Source organism: Myxocyprinus asiaticus, chromosome 27 (genome assembly GCF_019703515.2).
Source record: "Myxocyprinus asiaticus isolate MX2 ecotype Aquarium Trade chromosome 27, UBuf_Myxa_2, whole genome shotgun sequence".
NCBI classification, from domain to species: domain Eukaryota; kingdom Metazoa; phylum Chordata; class Actinopteri; order Cypriniformes; family Catostomidae; genus Myxocyprinus; species Myxocyprinus asiaticus.
In genome coordinates this window covers 10,051,412-10,070,115 of record NC_059370.1, presented here as the reverse complement: position 1 = coordinate 10,070,115, position 18,704 = coordinate 10,051,412, and the positions used below count along the sequence as shown (strand labels likewise).

The following is an 18,704-nucleotide window of genomic DNA, read 5'->3' as shown; positions in this document are numbered from 1 at the left end:
CATATAGTAAAGAAACTCACTACTTGCAATGAAATATTTTTAAAAACGAAGCTTTATTTTACTTTGGGGTGAACAAAGACGACACATGAAAAACAACAAAACTGTTTAATTTTTTTTTACACAAGCCCAGCAGCTACTGCAGGAAGTGCTGTTGGGAATCTATTCAAAATCATTTGCCCTGTAATTTCCTCTGGGTTCCCGTTTCCTGTGATTCACCATGTGGGCGTTTAGTTGGTCATCATCCGTGGGGCGATGCTCATAGACATCAGCTCCTGGAATAAGAGCTTACAGGCGTATGGCATCCTGACCAGAGAGATCTGAAAGTGCAGAGCAGGGAAACGGTCACTTGAGACACTAAATCAAAGTATATGAAAGGGGTTGCAACATTAGAGTGTAATCTTAAGTCACCTGAATAACTTCTAATGACTATGTCACACCACCCATCCTATAAGACTACATAAGCACGTGCTCACCTGTGTCTTGTTACGGCATCCTCTGCACTCGTAGGTGTGTGTGCGGGTGTTGGCGATGGCCATGAGGCCACACAGGTTGCAGACGTGGACTTGGTATGGATCAGAAGCCTCGAAAAGCCTCTCTTTTAGGAACTGAGCGGCACCATGAGCGATCTGACAGTCACGTTCCATTTCTCCAAAACGTAACCCACCGTCACTGAAGGAGAAAACGGGGTGAAGCAAATGAGTGCCATTCAAAAGCCCAGAATAATGACTTTAGGTGATTGTAGAATGAGAGTCTATATTATGTTCCATATTACCAAGTCGAATTTGATGAGTTCACTTCTAAAGCTACTTTGGGTTTTACAGTGTAAAGCTACAAAAATGCCTGCAAAGTGCAAACATTTTGGCCCTTCAACCAAAGTATCTTATTCTGTAGTTTCAAAGAAGTTCATATGATGTGTAACACTCACCGTGATCTGCCCTCCATGGGCTGTCTGTTGAGGATCTGGACTGGCCCGCGTGCTCTCGAATGGATCTTATCGTCCACCATGTGCTTCAAGCGCTGGTAGTAAGTGGGTCCAATGAAGATCTGAGACGTGAGCTTCCGGCCGGTGAAACCATTATACAAAACCTACAACATAAAACATGATCACTCTCATTTAATACTGTAAGTTAAATATCATTGCTTTAAGACAAAGTGTGTATTTTTTAATATAAGTTAGGCACAATCAAAAGCATTTGTAGCACAATGATTTACACAGAAAATATTGTTTCCCCTCATATATATATATATATATATATATGATGGTTACAGTAAGTCACTTACAATAGAAGTAAATGGGGCCAGTTCATAAACATTAAAAAATATGAAATACATTTTAAAAGTATAGCCACAAGACATTAAAAATATTTGTGTCTAACATGAGTTTGAGTTTTTATTTATACATGAAAAAAAAAAAAAAGTTAAAAAGCAAAAACAATGTTTTCTAGGCTCTATTCAAAAGATTTTCAATGGGTTCCTGCCCAACAGGCCAAAAAGAAAAGAGAAAGAAAAAAAAAATTTAAGGATAAAAAAGTAATTTAAAGGGATAGTTCACCCAAAAATGAAAATTCTCATCATTTACTCACCCTCATGCCATCCCAGATGTGTATGACTGACTTTCTTCTGTAGAACACAAAGATTTTTAGAAGAATACCTCAACTCTGTTGGTACTCCCACCAGAGCTTTGAATGCCCAAAAGGCAGCATAAAAGTAATCCATAAGTCTCCAGTGGTTTAATCCATGTCTTCTGTATTGATTTGATGGGTGTGGGTGAGAAACAGATCTTTAAAGTCCTTTTTTTAACTGTAAATCTATACTTTCACATGCAGCCACCTACTGGTTGGGGCTGATCAAAGGTGGAGATTTAAAGTAAAAAACAATGACTTAAAATATTGTTCTGTTTTTCACCCACACCTATATATCGCTTCTGAAGATATGGATTTATCCACTGGAGTCATATGGATTACTTTTTTGCTGCCTTTATATGCTTTTTGGAGCTTCAAAGTTCTGGCCACTATCTGCATTAAATGGACCTACAGAACTGAAATATTCTTCTAAAAATCTTTGTGTTCTGCAGAAGAACGAAAGTCATACACATCTGGGATGGCATGAGTGTGAGTAATTGATGAGAATTTTCATTTTTGGGTGAACTATCCCTTTATAAAAAAAATAAAAAATAAAATAAAATAAAATAAAAAGTGAAAAAAAAAAAGGAATTATACAAAAAGAAAAAGCAAGAAAGAACTGAAAAGATTAAAAAGGAAAATAAATACAAAGAGACTGTGTAAATGATTGTTCAACAGATGTAAGTTTGTTAAAAAAAAAAAAAAAGAAATTGCACAAAAGCACGCATATCCAACGGCAAAAAAGCTCAACGTGGGTGCCCAACCAAATTGGTATCATAAAAAGAAAGAAAAGTCGGCACACCATGGTTTCAAAATAAGAAAATTTTATTTGAATGTTCCCACCTGTCTTATTTTGGAGCCGTGGTGTGCAGACTTTTCTCTCTTTTTCTAAGTTTGTTTAAATACATGATTTTAGTGTAACAAAATCACTTATAGTGTTTACTAGCATTGCATTATCATGGCAATGAGTTGCAATATTGGATATATATACTCCGTCAGCACAGTTAATATCAGGGCCAGTGCTGATGTAGATTTGATGATACACAAATCTACATCAGCACTGGCCCTGATATTAACTGCACTTTAACTATGCTGATGGATTGTCTGCATGAAATTAGTACCTGGATGCAGCATCATTTTCTAAAGCTGAACGGTTCCATAACTGAGCTCATGCTCATTGGTACACTGGCTGCTACACGTAAAGTTGACCTAAATCTTAAATTGATGGTTGACAACAGCCTTGTGCTTCTCTCCTCTCAAGTGCGGAAACTGGGTGTCATCTTTGACGCTCAGTTGACATTTGAATGTCATTAAACATATTTCCAAAACAGCCTTTTACCACCTTAGAAATATTGCCCGACTTAGGCCCTTCCTCTCTCTGGCTGATGCAGAAAGGCTTATCCATGCCTTTATCACCTCTAGGCTGGATTACTGCAATGCCCTCTTTTCTGGCCTACCAGCAAAAACCTTAAATAGGCTTCAGTATATTCAGAACTCTGCTGCTCGTGTTCTTACACACACCTCACCATGTCTACACATGTGTTTTCGCAGTTGCACTGGCTTCCCATCCATGCTTGTATTGATTTTAAAACTCTCATTTTAACATATAAAGCAGTTCATGGTATTGCACTGTCTTGTTGCGCCCTACACTCCCTCCCGTTCTCTTCATTCTGCCAATTCATTTGCACTTCAGCAGCCCTCCTGCAAACTTAAATTTATAGCGGAAAAGAGCTTTCTCTTTCAGAGGCCCTGAGCTATGGAATGCTCTTCCTTTTACTATTAGAAACACCCCAACCTTGGATTGTTTTAAGAAGTTACTTAAGACTCATTTAAGGTAGTCTTTTAATATTCATTAATATTAGTTTTATGTGTGGTTGCTGCTGTTAGTAATTTTATGTTTAGTCTTTTTAAATTTGTTGGTATGGTGGTTGCTGTTGTATGTTATGTGTTTATTCAATCTTGTACCGCTTTGAGTGCAAGAAAAGCGCATTATAAATAAAAGGTATTATTATTATTATTATATTGGATATAATTTTACACTGAGAAAGGTCAGTGTAAAATCACGTAAACGTGTATAATGTTTACGTTTTGTGGCTATACTTTTGAAACTGTGTGCAGCCCCATTTCATTTGAAGTGCCTCACTGTAACTTGTGCTTTTTTATTTTTTTGGGTAATAAACAAGGGGTGAGTTGAAAATGTTTTGTGTAATCAACATTATTCTACAAATGCGGTCAACTGAGCTTAACTTGTAATGAACCAGAATACTCCTTTAAAAATCCCTTCTACTATCAGCTTTCTCGCTCTGAGCAACCGCGTTTGTTCAACCAATGGCAAAGTCTTTCTAGCAAGTCAATCCACTGCCGGCCATCTCTGGAACGCTCTCGGGAGGCTATTTCCAGTCATGCCAGTGTAGCTCCTATCTACTTGAATGGAGAAAGACCAAAATCTCAACAATGGTTGGTCAAGATTACGATTAAAGAGCATATGTCAAATCAGCAATAAAATTTGATAATACTGGAATCATAATTTTTTTTTACCTCATATTACACTAAAACACGCAATTTTCCTGGCTTGTATAGCTAAAGCGCATGCACGTTCTCGAGTTGATTGACAGACGATGTCTGTATCTAAAAGGTGATTGGCTCTTTTAACTGTAAGGTGGGACGTCCTATCTACATCCGTTGACCGTTGGGCGCTAGAGCTCCTTGGTCGGGCGTTCAAATTTCTCCCATTCATTTTAATAGAAGTGGCCCGTCTCTGCCAAATAGTCTCTGCCAACGGCCGACGAGAGGAGTGTTCCGAAAATTTGAATGAATACATTTTTCGCAGTTCTGTTTGCTGAAGCTAGTGGCGCAGAAATTACACACTACACCTATAATAGTGATGCCACACTGGCAGGTATGCACAAACATAGGACAAATTCTACACCTCGTTGCCTCTCAGATGATAGCCATATTCTGACAGGAGGTTGGAGACTTTTTGTACGTTCACAGCATCGTTGAATGGCGTGGCATCACCAATCTCTCCTTTGTTAGCGGAAACCTGAAAAGAAGAGAAAACACTGAGTATTCATCAGCACTGATGTACATTTACCATGTGGAAAAGACCAGACCTGCTCACATTATTCAACTTTGCTACGCCCTTGTACAGACAGATGTCTCAACAGTAAAAATCTGTTGCTAATGTACACATCGATACAGAAGCACAAACAAAGTACCTTCCCTTGCAGACACTCGATCAAATGGCCGACTGTCATTCTGGATGGGATGGCGTGGGGATTGATGATGATGTCAGGGGTGATTCCTTCACATGTGAAAGGCATGTCCTAAAAAAGACAGTTCAGGTCAGACACACCCTGCACCTGGATCTGGATTTCACATTAAGTGTTTATAATGACTTGACTGTGAGAGTCTCAGCTATCAGGCACTGTTTAAAATGCACATCCTGTGTACAGACCTTTGACTGCAGGCTAGTCTAAACAAAACTAGCCTACACATAGTGGACTGCATTAAAAGTGAAGATGGGAAAGACTACAGCATGTGACTTGACTTCAAAATCCTGTTAGGGGAAGTCCGTTTAAAGGCAGCTATTTTCTATGGAATTAATAAATAGGCACCCAGTAACCCCTTTTAAAATGTTCTGTTGCACCTTGCAATATCTCTGGAAATAACTTTCAAAATCTGTCGCATCTTACCTCTTGTCTGTACTGGATACCGCAAGTACCCTTCTGACCGTGTCGACTGGCAAACTTGTCTCCGATTTGTGGAATACGAACTGAACGGACCTGCAGAAAATACAAACATAATTACACTCACTACCAGAGTGTATTTACAAATAGGGATGTCCCAATACCGATACTGTTATCGGGTCAAAAATTGTGCTCAAGTACTGGTACTCGTACTTATAAAAATGCTCCGATACCAAAAAACTATACCGTATTTGACGAACGAATGTCATTATGTAAACATTCAAATTAAAATCACGTTATGTCCTAGTGAGATTATTTAACCGCAAAGCTGCGATTTAATGAGATAAATATATAGTTTGCATGTAACTCAAATGTGAGCACTTGTGAATGTGTAGAGCCGGTGTTGTACTGATGCTGGCTGCTCATACATTTTAAAGCTCCTCCAAAGACTCATACAGTGAAAACACCGTCATGAGCATCACATGCTGTTTGCAGCAGATGACAGTAAACAGAGTGCAAATTCACATTGTAATGCAAGGCACATACAGAGTACATACTTATTTAATGAAATAGCAGCCTTTTGCGGTTTAATAATCACTTTAAATCACACTGCGACCAACTTATCCAGAATGGGAAGCTGCTGTCATAACGTCAGAGCTTATTGGTCAAAACAACAAAGAAACACTTCAAAATAAAAGCTCCGTCATAGGAAAAAAGTATGACAGAAATATATCACTACTGTAAATGTATGTAATATTCACTGTAATGCTACTACTACACTAATAATAATAATAAGGATAATAATAATAAATCAGTAGTAATTGTATTATACTTAAGCAGTATCTCACATCTGTGATGCTCTCTTATGAAGCACTTTATTCAACAAAATATAATTCCAGTGTTGTCATTTGGATTGTGCTGTTTCTGTATATAAGCACTTCATTTGATAAAAAAAATAAAAAATACAAAATTATGTTGAAAAATAATTGTTATATTTTCATTTGATTAAAGTTTTAATGAATTCATTTATTTAAACACTATTTTGATCAAATTAAAACTGCTGGGGAAAAAAATAAATAAATAAATAAAACGTATCGGACTCGGTATCGGCGAGTACCAAAAATGAAGTATCGGTACTCATACTCATTTTCAAAAAAATAGTATCGGGACATCCCTACTTACAAACAAATCAATGCCCAATCGGTCAACACGACACACTTTTAAACAATTATGACATATTGCTGTTCTACTGTACAAGAGATCACAGAATTAAGAACTGTCTAAAACACATTGCGTTAATTTCCTAAACCATCCAAACTCTTAAAATGCCATGTGTTTGTGAACGGCACACCAATAAATATTTTCTGATATTATTCAACTATATGCAGCTGCCGATTTATTCTTTATTTGAAGCCAATCAATGTGTATTTTTTTTTAAATAGTTAGCCAAAAAATGAAGATTCTCTCATCTGTTTACTCGCCCTCATGTTATCCCAGGTGTGTATGACTTACTTTCTTCAGCAGAACACATTTGAAGAAAAACAGAAAAATATCTTAGCTCAGTAGGTCCTTAAAATGCAAGTGAATGGAGATTTCTCTTTTGAAGCTCCAAAAATCACAGACAGTCAGCATAAACGTCATCCATAGGACTCCAGCAGTTAATGTCTGCTAAAGCAACACTATCACTTTTGGAGCGAAAAAGATCAATATGCAAGTACTTTTTTAAATTCTAAATCAAGACGTAATCGCGTTGGCACATGAGACACGTAAGAACTGAGGCACGTGTGACACACCCGGAAGAGCAGCGCTGTTTACAACCGAGTAAGAGTGTAGAAGTACAGAAGCTTTGTTGGTTTTAGTTTATATCTGTATTTATCTGTTTCTTTACTCACAATGGTGGGTTTGTGTGCTTATCCTGGATGTCTCAACAGAGAGAAAAACGTGACATTACGTTGGTAACATGCCAACGCGAATACATCACATGAGAGACTGTGTGAACTCCACCCTCTCGTGAAGCTTACCGGAAATGTTGGATTATAGTTAAGTACTTAAATATTTAACTTTTTCACACCAAAAGCGATCGTTTCGCTTTAGAAGACATTAATTAAACCGCTGGAGTCGTATCGATGACGTTTATGCTGACTGTCTTTGATTTTTGGAGCTTCAAAAGTCGAATCACCATCTACTTGCATTTTAAGGACTTACTGATATTTTTCTAAAAATCTTTGTTTGCGTTCTACTGAAGTCAGTCATGCACACCTGGGATAATATGAGGGTAAGTAATTGATGAGAGAATTCTAATTTTGGGGTGAACTATCCCTTTAACTGTCTTTCATGGAACACAAAAGGAGAAATGTTGAAGAATGTATAGAAGAGTGTGGCCATACAATGAAAGTGAATGGGGGCTCGAGCTATCAAGCTGTAAAATAAGAAAAATAAAAAAGACTGGCGAGAACCAATGCTTTTTGTCCATTCTGACTATTGTAATCTATTTCAAAACTTCTCTGTAAGGGAAGATTATAAGTGAATAATGACTAAAATTGCAGTCTGTTGCTCATAAAAAGCTATCATATGGTTTCAGAAGACTTGACAACCTGAGATCCTGTTTCCTTTCATTATATGAAAAAGAGTTGCCAGTACATTCACCATTTCTCCTTTTGTGCTCTACAGAAGTCATGCGAGATTGGAACAACCTAAGTGCGAGTAACTGACAATTTTTTTGGGGGGGCAAATGAAATTTCAAGCCCTGCTAAATAAGGAATAAACATTCAAAAGAGTAAAAAAATAAATAAAAATACACACTCTGATTTTGCAGAACTTGTAGCCCTCCTGGTTAAGCGTGACCATGACTTGGTCCACGATGCCGGTTTCGCTTGTGCGCAGGAAAGTGCTGCAGTCTCTCTTAGTGTAGCGGCAGTTAGTGCTATCCAGCTCATCGTCGTTCTCAGGAAGCATTACGGTTTTGCCAATGATCACATCCTCACCAGATACACGCACACCAGGAGCAATCAATCCATCATCATCTAACTTGTCATAGATGGCATGTCGCATACCTTAAAAACATGGAAAGATAAGCATACTTCAACCTGACTGATAAACTCTACAATGTGCTTTTCTGCAGAAGTTTTCTGCAACACTCAGTCCTTACCAAGCACAATGCTTCCATGTGAATCTGAGGTTATATACAACCACAACAGTTAACAGCATTGCGCAACAAGACATTTTCACCCGGCACAGTTGATGTTTAAAACCAAGTCCAGTATAATTCTCTATGGTTTTATCTGGCTGTAATATTATTATTTTTTTCTCCCAATTTGGAATGCCCAATTCCCAATGCACTCCAAGTCCTCGTAGTGGCGTAGTGACTCACCTCAATCCGGGTGGCGGAGGACGAATCTCAGTTGCCTCCGCGTCCGAGACCGTCAATCCGCGCATCTCATCACGTGGCTTGTTGAGCCCGTTACTGCGGAGATATAGCACGTGTGGAGTCTCATGCTATTCTCTGCGGCATCCACACACAACTCACCATGTGACCCACCGAGAGGGAACCACATTATAGCGACAACGAGGAGGTTACCCTAAGTGACTCTACCCTCCCTAGCAACCGGGCCAATTTGGTTGCTTAGGAGACCTGGCTGGAGTCACAAAGCACACCCTGGATTCGAAATCGCAACTCCAGGTGTGGCAGTCAGCGTCTTTACTCGCTGAGCTACAAAGGCCCCGGCTGTATTTTTTACTTTGCACAAACATTCCACTGTCAGTGTGTGTAAGCAGTATAGAGTATATACTCCACAGCATGCAGTAGGTAATAAGTTGGCATTGCATCCTGAACATAGTCAAGGACTGCACCTTGACACGTCTCTCGGGTGGGTTTCTCAAAGATCTCTTCCTGGTCAAAGCCTTTCTTCGACTCTTGTTCCTTGTAAGAACGATAGAACACTGATCTGCAATCAGAGATATTTTAATCAAAACATGACTGATAAATAGGACAATTTCAAACATGGTTTCACATTAAAACTTGGCCGGCTGAAATCTATACACAGGAATAGATACCTGAAGAATCCACGATCCACCGCCGATCGGTTCATGATGACAGAGTCTTCCTGGTTGTATCCAGTATATGATGCAATAGCCACAATAGAATTGATGCCTTAAGAGAAAATACTTGTGTTACTGCCTTGAAAGTGCAATTGATGTGGTCCAAAATCACTTTCATATCATGTTTTTGGTTTACTTTTCATTATGCCTGAATCAAAGACCACTTTGCATGTAAAGGGAGCTAAATTAAGTTTAACTGAACAGTGCAATTATTATGTAGTATCAGCAACAGCGTTACCTGCTGGTAGCTCTCTGAAGCGCAGGTACTCCATGGAGCGGGTGGTGACTAAGGGCTTCTGAGGATAGTATAGCACGTGGGCCAGGGTATCCATACGCACGTGGAAGTTGGTAATGTAAACTCCCATAGCTTGTTTACCCATAGCAGACTGGTACGTGTTTCTGGGAGACTGTGGATAGGAAAAGGCAATCATTAAACTACATTGCGGTGTTGGTCAGTCATGAACTACATGCAATGTGGATTATGTAATCAGGATAAAAAAAAAAAATTAAGTACACTGTAAAAATCAAAATTGCAATTTATAGGGGTTTTTTGTGTCACCAAAACTCAAAATGTGAATTACTTTGCATCTATATATAACACTATAAGAACTAATCTACCCAACACTTTGCATTGGTTTGTCTCATTTTCCAAGTAAAACCATTTGAAATGGCTACGCCTATGTATTTTGTAATAGAAATAAACCTCAAAATTGTCTAACATACTGTAGATTAGACTTAATTAGATGCAAGTCATAAAATAGACTAAAATAAAATTGTACTGATCCACATGAGGGGCAGTACCTGGTTGTGATCAGGGAAGGGAATAATGGAGGCACAGACGCCCAGGATCATGGATGGGTGGATCTCACAATGTGTATAAGTGGAGCAATAAGCTACACCCTTCTCTTGAAGGTCATCGGGGGTCATGGCCAACATCACAGTCTCCTCTTCTAGTGTATCAATGTATTCTACCACACCGCTGGCCACCAGGTCCTGCCAACTGCACAAGAGACAGATAGTCTTTTAAAATAGTATGACAACAGTAAGTAAACCAATAAGAACTGCAACCAGCTTAAGATGATGCACCTGTAGTTGTTATACTCTCTCTCCTTCAGCTGGTCAATGTGTCGTCTCTTCAGCAGCAGTTTCTGTTTCTCTACAATGAGCAGTGGGCGGCAGATCCGGCCAGCGTCTGTGTAGATCCTGATCTCCCTCTCACGAATATCTCTGATCATTGATACCTGGGTCATAGTGAAAATACCATCACAATTTTCACAACTCTGCCGAGTACACTAATACCCATGTTGAATTGTGAGCGATGCAAGAGTTAATTGAAGTCAGTTATGATGTCACACCTCAGACACAATGATGTCCATCTGTCTCCTCAGTTTTCTCAGAGTGTTCATCAGTTGCTCAGGATCTTTATGAATACCCACCCAACAGCCGTTCACAAAGATTTTCGTTGCACTGAAGGATCCAACACACATTCACATGACATTAGTTCTCAATTTCTACCAAAATTAATAATAAGATCAACAGACAAAAAAAAAAGCTATTTCAAAAGCTATAATCAGCATCGTGCAATCACAAAATGCAGTGCTAGTGATTCAATTGGTTGAATTGTCAGTGTGGTGCTGCCCCCTATAGATCAGGATGACTCTCACTCTGCAATGGCAGCAGGCGAGATCTCTTCCAGGTTCTCCATGCTCCATTCCTCCAAGAACTCCAGGATGGGGGATGGCTGAGATCCCACAGAGATGTAGGCCATGAGAGCTAGATTCTTCACCAAACCTACAGCATGACCCTGGAACAAAACACCTTCATTTACTTTCTATCTCTCGAACCACAACCGAAATTTAGTATGTGACCCTGAATCTTTAGTGGTCTGTGGGATGTTTAAGGGTCCTACCTCTGGGGTCTCGGCAGGACACACCATACCCCACAGTGTGTTATGGAGCTGCCTGGGTTTGGCCAGCTTGCCGTCTCGTCCTATAGGAGAGTTTACACGACGCAGGTGGGAAAGGGTGGAGGCGAAGGTCAACCTGTTCAACACCTGAACAAGAACAATGTCAATGTGAGAAATCAAGTACCATGCAATTACATAAAAGGAATGCTCTGTTGTTTATTTTAAAAAAAAAAGCAAAAATGTTGGATACAGTGAGACACCCTATAATGGAAGTCAAAGGGTCCAGTCTATAAACATTGAAATACAGTTACAAAAGTATACGTGTTAACATGATTTTAGTGTGATAAAATCACTTACTAAGCTTCAGTGTAAAGTTAGTCAATATTACATCTTACAACAGCCGGTAAACCCTGTTTGTGATTTTATCACACTAAATTATTTACCCAAAAATGTAAATTCTCTCATCATTTACTCTCCCTCATGCCATCCCAGATACATGACTTTCTTCAGCAGAACACAAAGATTTTATGAAGAATATTCAGCTCTGTTGGTCCTCACAAAGCGAAGTGCAAAGTGAACGGTGACCAGAACTTTGAAGCTCCAAAAATCACACAAAGGAAACTTAGAATTAATCAATATGACTCCAGTGTTTAAATCCATATCTTCTGAAGCGATATGATAGGTGTGGGTGAGAAACAGATAAAAATTTACTCTAAATCTCCACTTTCACTTTTACATCTGAAAGTTACATGTGGTGCCGTTTAGTTTCACTTTCTCATCTGAAAGTTAATGTGGAGATTTATAGTAAAAAGGACTTAAATATTGTTCTGTTTCTCACCCACACCTATCATATCACTTCTGAAGACATGGATTAAACACTGGGGTCTTATGGATTACTTCAATGTTTCCATTGTATGATTTTTGGAGCTTCAAAGTTCTGGTAACTATTCACTTGCACTGTGAGGACCAACAGAGCTGAAATATTCTTCTAAAAATCTTTGTGTTCTGCAGAAGAAAGAAAGTCATACACATCTGGGATGGCATGAGGGTGAGTAAATTATGAGAATTTTCATTTTTGGGTGAACTATCCCTTTAACATGCATGTTTACATCTTGTGGCTACACTTTTGAAACATTGTGTATTTTTATGTTTATTAAATGACTCGATTCAATTCCATTGCAAATGCCTTACTGCAACTCATTTTTGAATTTTTTATTAAACGAAGGACGAGTCAAAATCTGTGGTAAATAAAATTATGCTACAAATGCTGTTGATTAAGCTTCACTTGTATTGAAACCGGAATATTTCTTTAAACATCCGAGGAACTGCAGAGTATACTTTGGACTGAAAAGAAGGAAAATCTCACACCTTTTATTACCATTTATTGGACATTTTCATTTGGACACAGAGAAAACTTCTTAAACTATCAGAAAAAAATAAATAAAAATAGTGCAGAAAGCAGACTTCACCTGAGATACACCTGCTCTGGCCTGATGGGCTTTCTTCACATCCCCCCAGTTGCCTGTGGCCAGAGAGTACTTGAGCCCATCAGAAATAATACGAGTCTTAATGGCCAGCTCAAGATTAAAGTCCTTCCCTCTGTCAATAAACTTCTGAGCATATATCCTGATCTCCTTCAGCAGGTTCTTGAACATTCTGGAAACAAACATGTAGATTTTAAATAGGCTCTGTTATAAAACAATTGTGTGCAATGACACAGTGTTGACACATGCACCGTTTTCAAGGATAAATTACACAGTTCTCTAGAATACTAAATTCTTTTAATTCATTTATTTGGTAATTAGCCGTGTAGCTCCATGTTGGGATTTATTTTGTGCTAACGAATGTGCATTATCCTTTATTTGGTTTATGCTTTTTTTCATTAATGAAAACTGTTTGATTACAGTGGTCTTACCCTCTGAAAAGGAACGCAAGCAGTGGCCCAGCAAGATCGAGCCTTTTGTTGCCATAGTGATCTCTGTCATCCAGCTCTCGTCTGCCCAAGGCAGCCAACAGTAATCTGTGAACCATATAACTAAAGAAAAACAGACCAACAAAATCCAGATTACATCACTCCCTATACATAAAAATCTTACAACATTGCATCAAACAGCAACAATTGAATCCTTTACCCTAGGAAATATGCTTTCTTGGTTTCGCAGAAATCTGATACACCAACATGTGGCAGCACCTCCTTCTGTAGAACCTCTTTTGCATATTTGATTCTCCTCTCTTTGGTGACACCAGGTTTGGCCCCTCTGGAGCCAATGAAGTTCAGAGCCACATTCTGTTCCTGAATCACAAAGGCCTCATCCAAAGATGGTTTTACCTGGGGAGAAGAGAGTCTGTATCAACGAAGCAATCTTCTGGACAAACATTACTTTTACTCATGAGTTAAATCACAACCACAAATTTCTTAGAGCTGTCACTATAATAAAATTTGGCTGACGATTACCAATCATACAAATAATTGTAATTAATAATAATTTAACTGTCTTCTGTCCATCTCACAGTGAACGCTAAAAGGGATAGTTCACCGAAAAATGAAAATTCTCTCTTCATTTACTCACCCTCATGCCATCCCAGATGTGTATGACTATCTTCTGCAGAACACAAAGATTTTTAGAAGAATATCTCAGTAGGTCCTCACAATGCAAGTGAATGATGAACAGAACTTTGAAGCTCCAAAAAGCACATAAATGCAGATAAAAGTAATCAATACAACTCCAGTGGTTTAATCCATGTCTTCAGAAGCGTTATGATAGGTGTGGGTGAGAAACAGTTCAATATTTAAGGCCTTTATTACTATAAATTCTCCTCCCTGCCTTTAGGTGACGATATGAACAAATGTGAATTGCCAAAAACAAAAGAATATGAAATTGAAAGTGAAGATTAATAGCAAAAAAGGACAAAAATTTATCGGTTTCTCACCCACAACTATCATATTACTTCTGAAGACATGGATTTAACCACTGGAGTCGTATTGATTACTTTTATGCTGCCTTTATGTGCTACTTGGAGCTTCAAAGTTCTGGCCACCATTCACTTGCATTGTATGGACCTACAGAGCTGAAATATTCTTTTAAAATCTTCGTTAGTGTTCTACTGAAAACAGAAAGTCTTACACATCTGGGATGACATGAGGATGAGAAAATGATGAGAGAAATTTCATTTTTGGGTGCACTAGTCCTTAAACTGTGTGAACACACCAGCAACTACCAAAAACATGAACCATTATACATAAATTAAATTAAAGTGAAACCAGAGCACTTTGCATTAACTATGTACGTTAGGCCTTCATTATATTGTTGCTGCAGTATGAACTACAGCAGATGGTGCATGCACATCAGAGTGCTCCATAGGCTGCTCTTCAGGAGCTGCTCTGATTGTGGTCCACGGTGTGGGTTGGTTAGACTGAGTTCAATTGTAGTGCTCACATAATGTACTATTGCAATGAAAAATGAGACACGTTTGATTGGAATTTGAAGTGCACAACAATCGTGGTTCTCTCAAATAATCACAGTTAGATCAAATAACTGTGATCAAGTGACAATGTAATATTCGTGACAGGTCAATTCTTAAATGACACTTAATTCTTCACAAGAAGCAACTTTTACCATCTCCATCATCTCAGGATCATCAAAATCATAGATGATGTGTTCCAGGATGTCTCTATCAGACACAAAACCCAAAGCTCGGAAAACGATGATGATGGGTACTTCCTGCCGAATATACGGCAGTGTGGAGACAATCCTCTGGCCGATGGCGCTTTTCTTTACTCCCTAGACAAGAAAGAAAAAGACATTCACATACGATTCAGTGATCAAACGGTTAATGAGGTGGCTTTCATTTCCAGTGACAGAAAATTCTATGTGCTCAGAATCTACAGAAACGGACCTGTCCTCCTCGGGCCATCATGCTGACCCAGATGGTGCTGGTGGGTCTGGATGAGTTCTCCAGACATGACCTGCACTCTCCGGTGTAAGCATACTTGGAGTCTTTCTTAGCAAACACATACACTGTGTTAGTAGCCATCTTCTCTTGTGCAATCAGGACCTAAGCAGCAGAAAACATTGTCAATTTAATCAAAATCAGACCAATAATCATTTCACCAACAACCACGTTTTGGAACGAAGCTGACCTTCTCTGAACCATTGATGATGAAGTAGCCTCCTGGATCCAAAGGGCACTCATTCAACTCACAGAGATCACGATCAGTCAGGCCACTCAGGAGGCAGTATGTGGAGCGGAGCATGATGGGAATTTTCCCTATGAACGTTTTCTGATGCTGCGTCTGTTGTTGCTCCTCCCCATCCTTTATGATGGTCTTAGTGATGTCCACATACAGAGGAGCAGAGTACCTGCAGAACATGGTGAGCATTCAGATATAGCACGATCACAGCTTCATCTACTGCATCATTTAATGTTATACTTTATAGGTAGATTCAAGGAAATGTACAGCCCAACACGCTACGTTTGAGTAAGCTCTTCACGACACTGAGAAATATGGCTCTCATCCACAGAAGTGCATCACTTACGTGAGATTTCGGAGTCTGGCCTCATTTGGCATCATAGGTGAGGGGGCGCCATCTCTTTCCCAGTGGGTGGGTTTGGACAGGTAGATCTGCTCAAACTTCAGCAGGAACCGTGGCTGCAAAACAACAACAGTTAAGTATACAAAGCAGATTATTTCATTCAATTTACGAGAAGTCATTAGGATGTAAATGCCCTCAGGTCCTGGAGACACTCACCGGCTCCTCCACTTCTCCAGAGGTGTGTTGGGCCTCAGCCTGCAGGTCGATGGGTGGTGCATCCTCTACGATCCTCTGCACAGACATCTGGATGAACTCATCGAATGAATCCAGCTGCTGTCGCACCAAACCTTTCTCGTCGAAGTAAGAGCTGGAAATAGAAACAATGTAAAACAATGTCAGACAAGTTAATCTATTATGGGGGAATTCCTACAAGCAATTAATGCACTCCCAATCACAGTATTGGCACAGCATATTTTTAGATGATTCATACCCTGGTTTGGTATTACCTGATAACAATCCAACAGGCCTCCTGCCACAGATCTGGGGTGATTTCATCATCATCTTCATCATATTGGATATCTGCGGAAAAAGCACGCCATTATTTATATAAAGATCTAAACAAACAGAGAGCAGTCACACAAACCAGGTGAGAAGAACAAGAAACGACACAAAGATTTGCAATGCTTCAGGATTTATTACAATAGCATGTCTGTTGGCACTGGTTCATAATTCATCTGGAAATACAACAGTTGTTCATAACGCCGGCAAAAGAGTGTTACAAAACACTACCACTAAAAATTCCTACTTTATAACACTAATTAAACACGTCGGGCTGTTAAATAACTCTTTTGCACAAAAAGAGGTGGTATTGTAAACAAAGAGAGTTTGTTTTGCACAACTTGAACAACGGCGAAGAGGTTAACAATAGCTTGTTAGCGCACTGAGAACACGTTCTCATGTTACACCTTCCTTTGCACAATAACAACAAAAAGGCACAAACTGCGCTTAACATTCTGCACACGTACCTTCATCTTGATCATACATGGTGTTTGAGGGTAAATATATTACGTTTTAATGAAAATGAAAGCAGTGTATCCGCGCCCCCACTGTACGGCGCGTTCGGTCTGAACCGCTAGAAATACAAGCGGCGACGGAAATATACGTCACTTCCGGCATTAGTAAAAATAATACATTACATGTACATTTCTCGTTGCATTTATTTTCTAAATAAGTGACGGAATTTAAATATTAAATATAAAATAAAAATATTTAAAACATTAAAAATAATAATAAATATAAAATAAATAAAAAAAATTAACTTAAAATTTTGTTTCAGAACCGTTTATTTGGACAGACATAACAAGGGAATCCGGTGATGCGCACCTCTGAGCAAAGCAGAAATGAAAGGATTAATTAAAGAGACAGTTAAAAGGAGGTGGCAATGAATGTGGACCCAGGAGGGAAAGGGAATACATCTATATGCAGTGTTGGGGAGTAACCAAATACATGTAAAGGGATTACGTTAAAATATAAGTAACTGTATTCCACTACAGTTACAATTTAAATCATTGGTAATTAGAATACAGTTACATTCAAAAAGTATTTTGATTACTGAAGAGATTACTTTGCATTTTATTGTCATTTGTTTCATTTAATATTTAGTCCATTTATACATATAAATGATTCGATCCAAAGTGCATTTGAACAGCGGTGAAACACTTTCTTATGATGTGTTACATTCATACGAGCAGACAGAGAAGTAAGTTTGAAGTAAGTTTGGAGCACAAGAAATAGAAATAAACCTTGTGTAAATTGTCAGCTTTACACTAAGCTAAAATGCTATTTCTAGCCATTTTACATGCACGTTACCAGGCACGATCATATTTTTTATCAAGAAAATTCACGTTGGATCATCATTTCTATTTTTCTAGTAAGATCTTTGATATTAGGGCAAAAATCATATTCTTGATAATAATTTTTGTATTGTCTTCCTGTAAAAATATCTAAAAATCCTTAAAACAAGATCAGTTTGATTTATCTTGTTTTAGAAACGACACTGCATAAGATATTTAGGTTTCTCAGAGAATGTATTTTTTAATGTGTATTTTGTCTTACTGTACTGTCAGAGTTTTTATAGTCAAAACAAGTGAAAAAATCTACCAGTGCTGAAGAAGTAATCCAAAGTATTTAGAATACGTTACTGACCTTTAGTAATCTAATGGAATACATTACAAATTACATTTTACAGCATGTATTCTGTAATCTGTAGTGGAATACATTTCAAAAGTAACCCTCCTAACCCTGTCTATATGGAATTAAAAAAAGAGGTAGGAAATGAGAGAGTAGTTTGTGGCAAAAGAAGGGATGACACAGTCATTTCACGACTCCATATCGGACACAATGCACTGAACCAGTCACTATTTAAGATAGGGAAGCATAACAATGGACTGTGCAATAACTGTGGATTACCGGAAACTGTTGAGCATGTTCAATTAGAATGCATAGGTTATTACAAATAAAGATCTCAACTCAGAGAAGATTTTAAAGTCATATCCAAAGGGATAAATAGTTTAACATAACAGAACTAATTGAAGAACAATTCAAAAGTGACTAAGGCTGTATTAGTTACCTAAAGACAATAGATCTGATTAGAAGAATATAACATCAAGTCCTTGGGAAATAATATGATATTCAGATTAAACAATTAGATTTCAGATAGGTGTTTTCTCTCTCTCTCTCTCTCTCTCTCTCTCTCTCGTTTTATTTCCTTCTTCATCAATGCCTCACACTCCATCCCTGTAGGTGGCGGAAATGCACCTAAGCTGGTCTGCAAACTGCCAATAAATCCAAAGAA

General features: G+C 38.5%; 1 protein-coding gene across 1 annotated transcript; it reads right to left on the bottom strand.

Moving 5' to 3' along the window:
• Positions 1 to 34: 34 nt before the first annotated feature.
• LOC127417586 (DNA-directed RNA polymerase II subunit RPB2-like) lies at positions 35 to 17,013 on the bottom strand. Its single transcript, XM_051657610.1, has 25 exons — positions 16,876 to 17,013; positions 16,357 to 16,429; positions 16,067 to 16,217; positions 15,854 to 15,966; positions 15,457 to 15,676; positions 15,213 to 15,371; positions 14,933 to 15,097; positions 13,448 to 13,644; positions 13,231 to 13,350; positions 12,785 to 12,971; positions 11,319 to 11,462; positions 11,074 to 11,213; positions 10,765 to 10,876; positions 10,496 to 10,650; positions 10,211 to 10,409; positions 9,648 to 9,816; positions 9,365 to 9,461; positions 9,161 to 9,255; positions 8,114 to 8,364; positions 5,318 to 5,407; positions 4,841 to 4,948; positions 4,552 to 4,665; positions 926 to 1,086; positions 474 to 669; positions 35 to 317 (listed from the first exon to the last, which is right to left on the bottom strand). Exons 1-25 carry the CDS (start codon positions 16,892 to 16,894, stop codon positions 228 to 230), a joined length of 3,525 nt encoding a protein of 1,174 aa, XP_051513570.1. The 5' UTR covers positions 16,895 to 17,013; the 3' UTR covers positions 35 to 227.
• Positions 17,014 to 18,704: the final 1,691 nt, after the last annotated feature.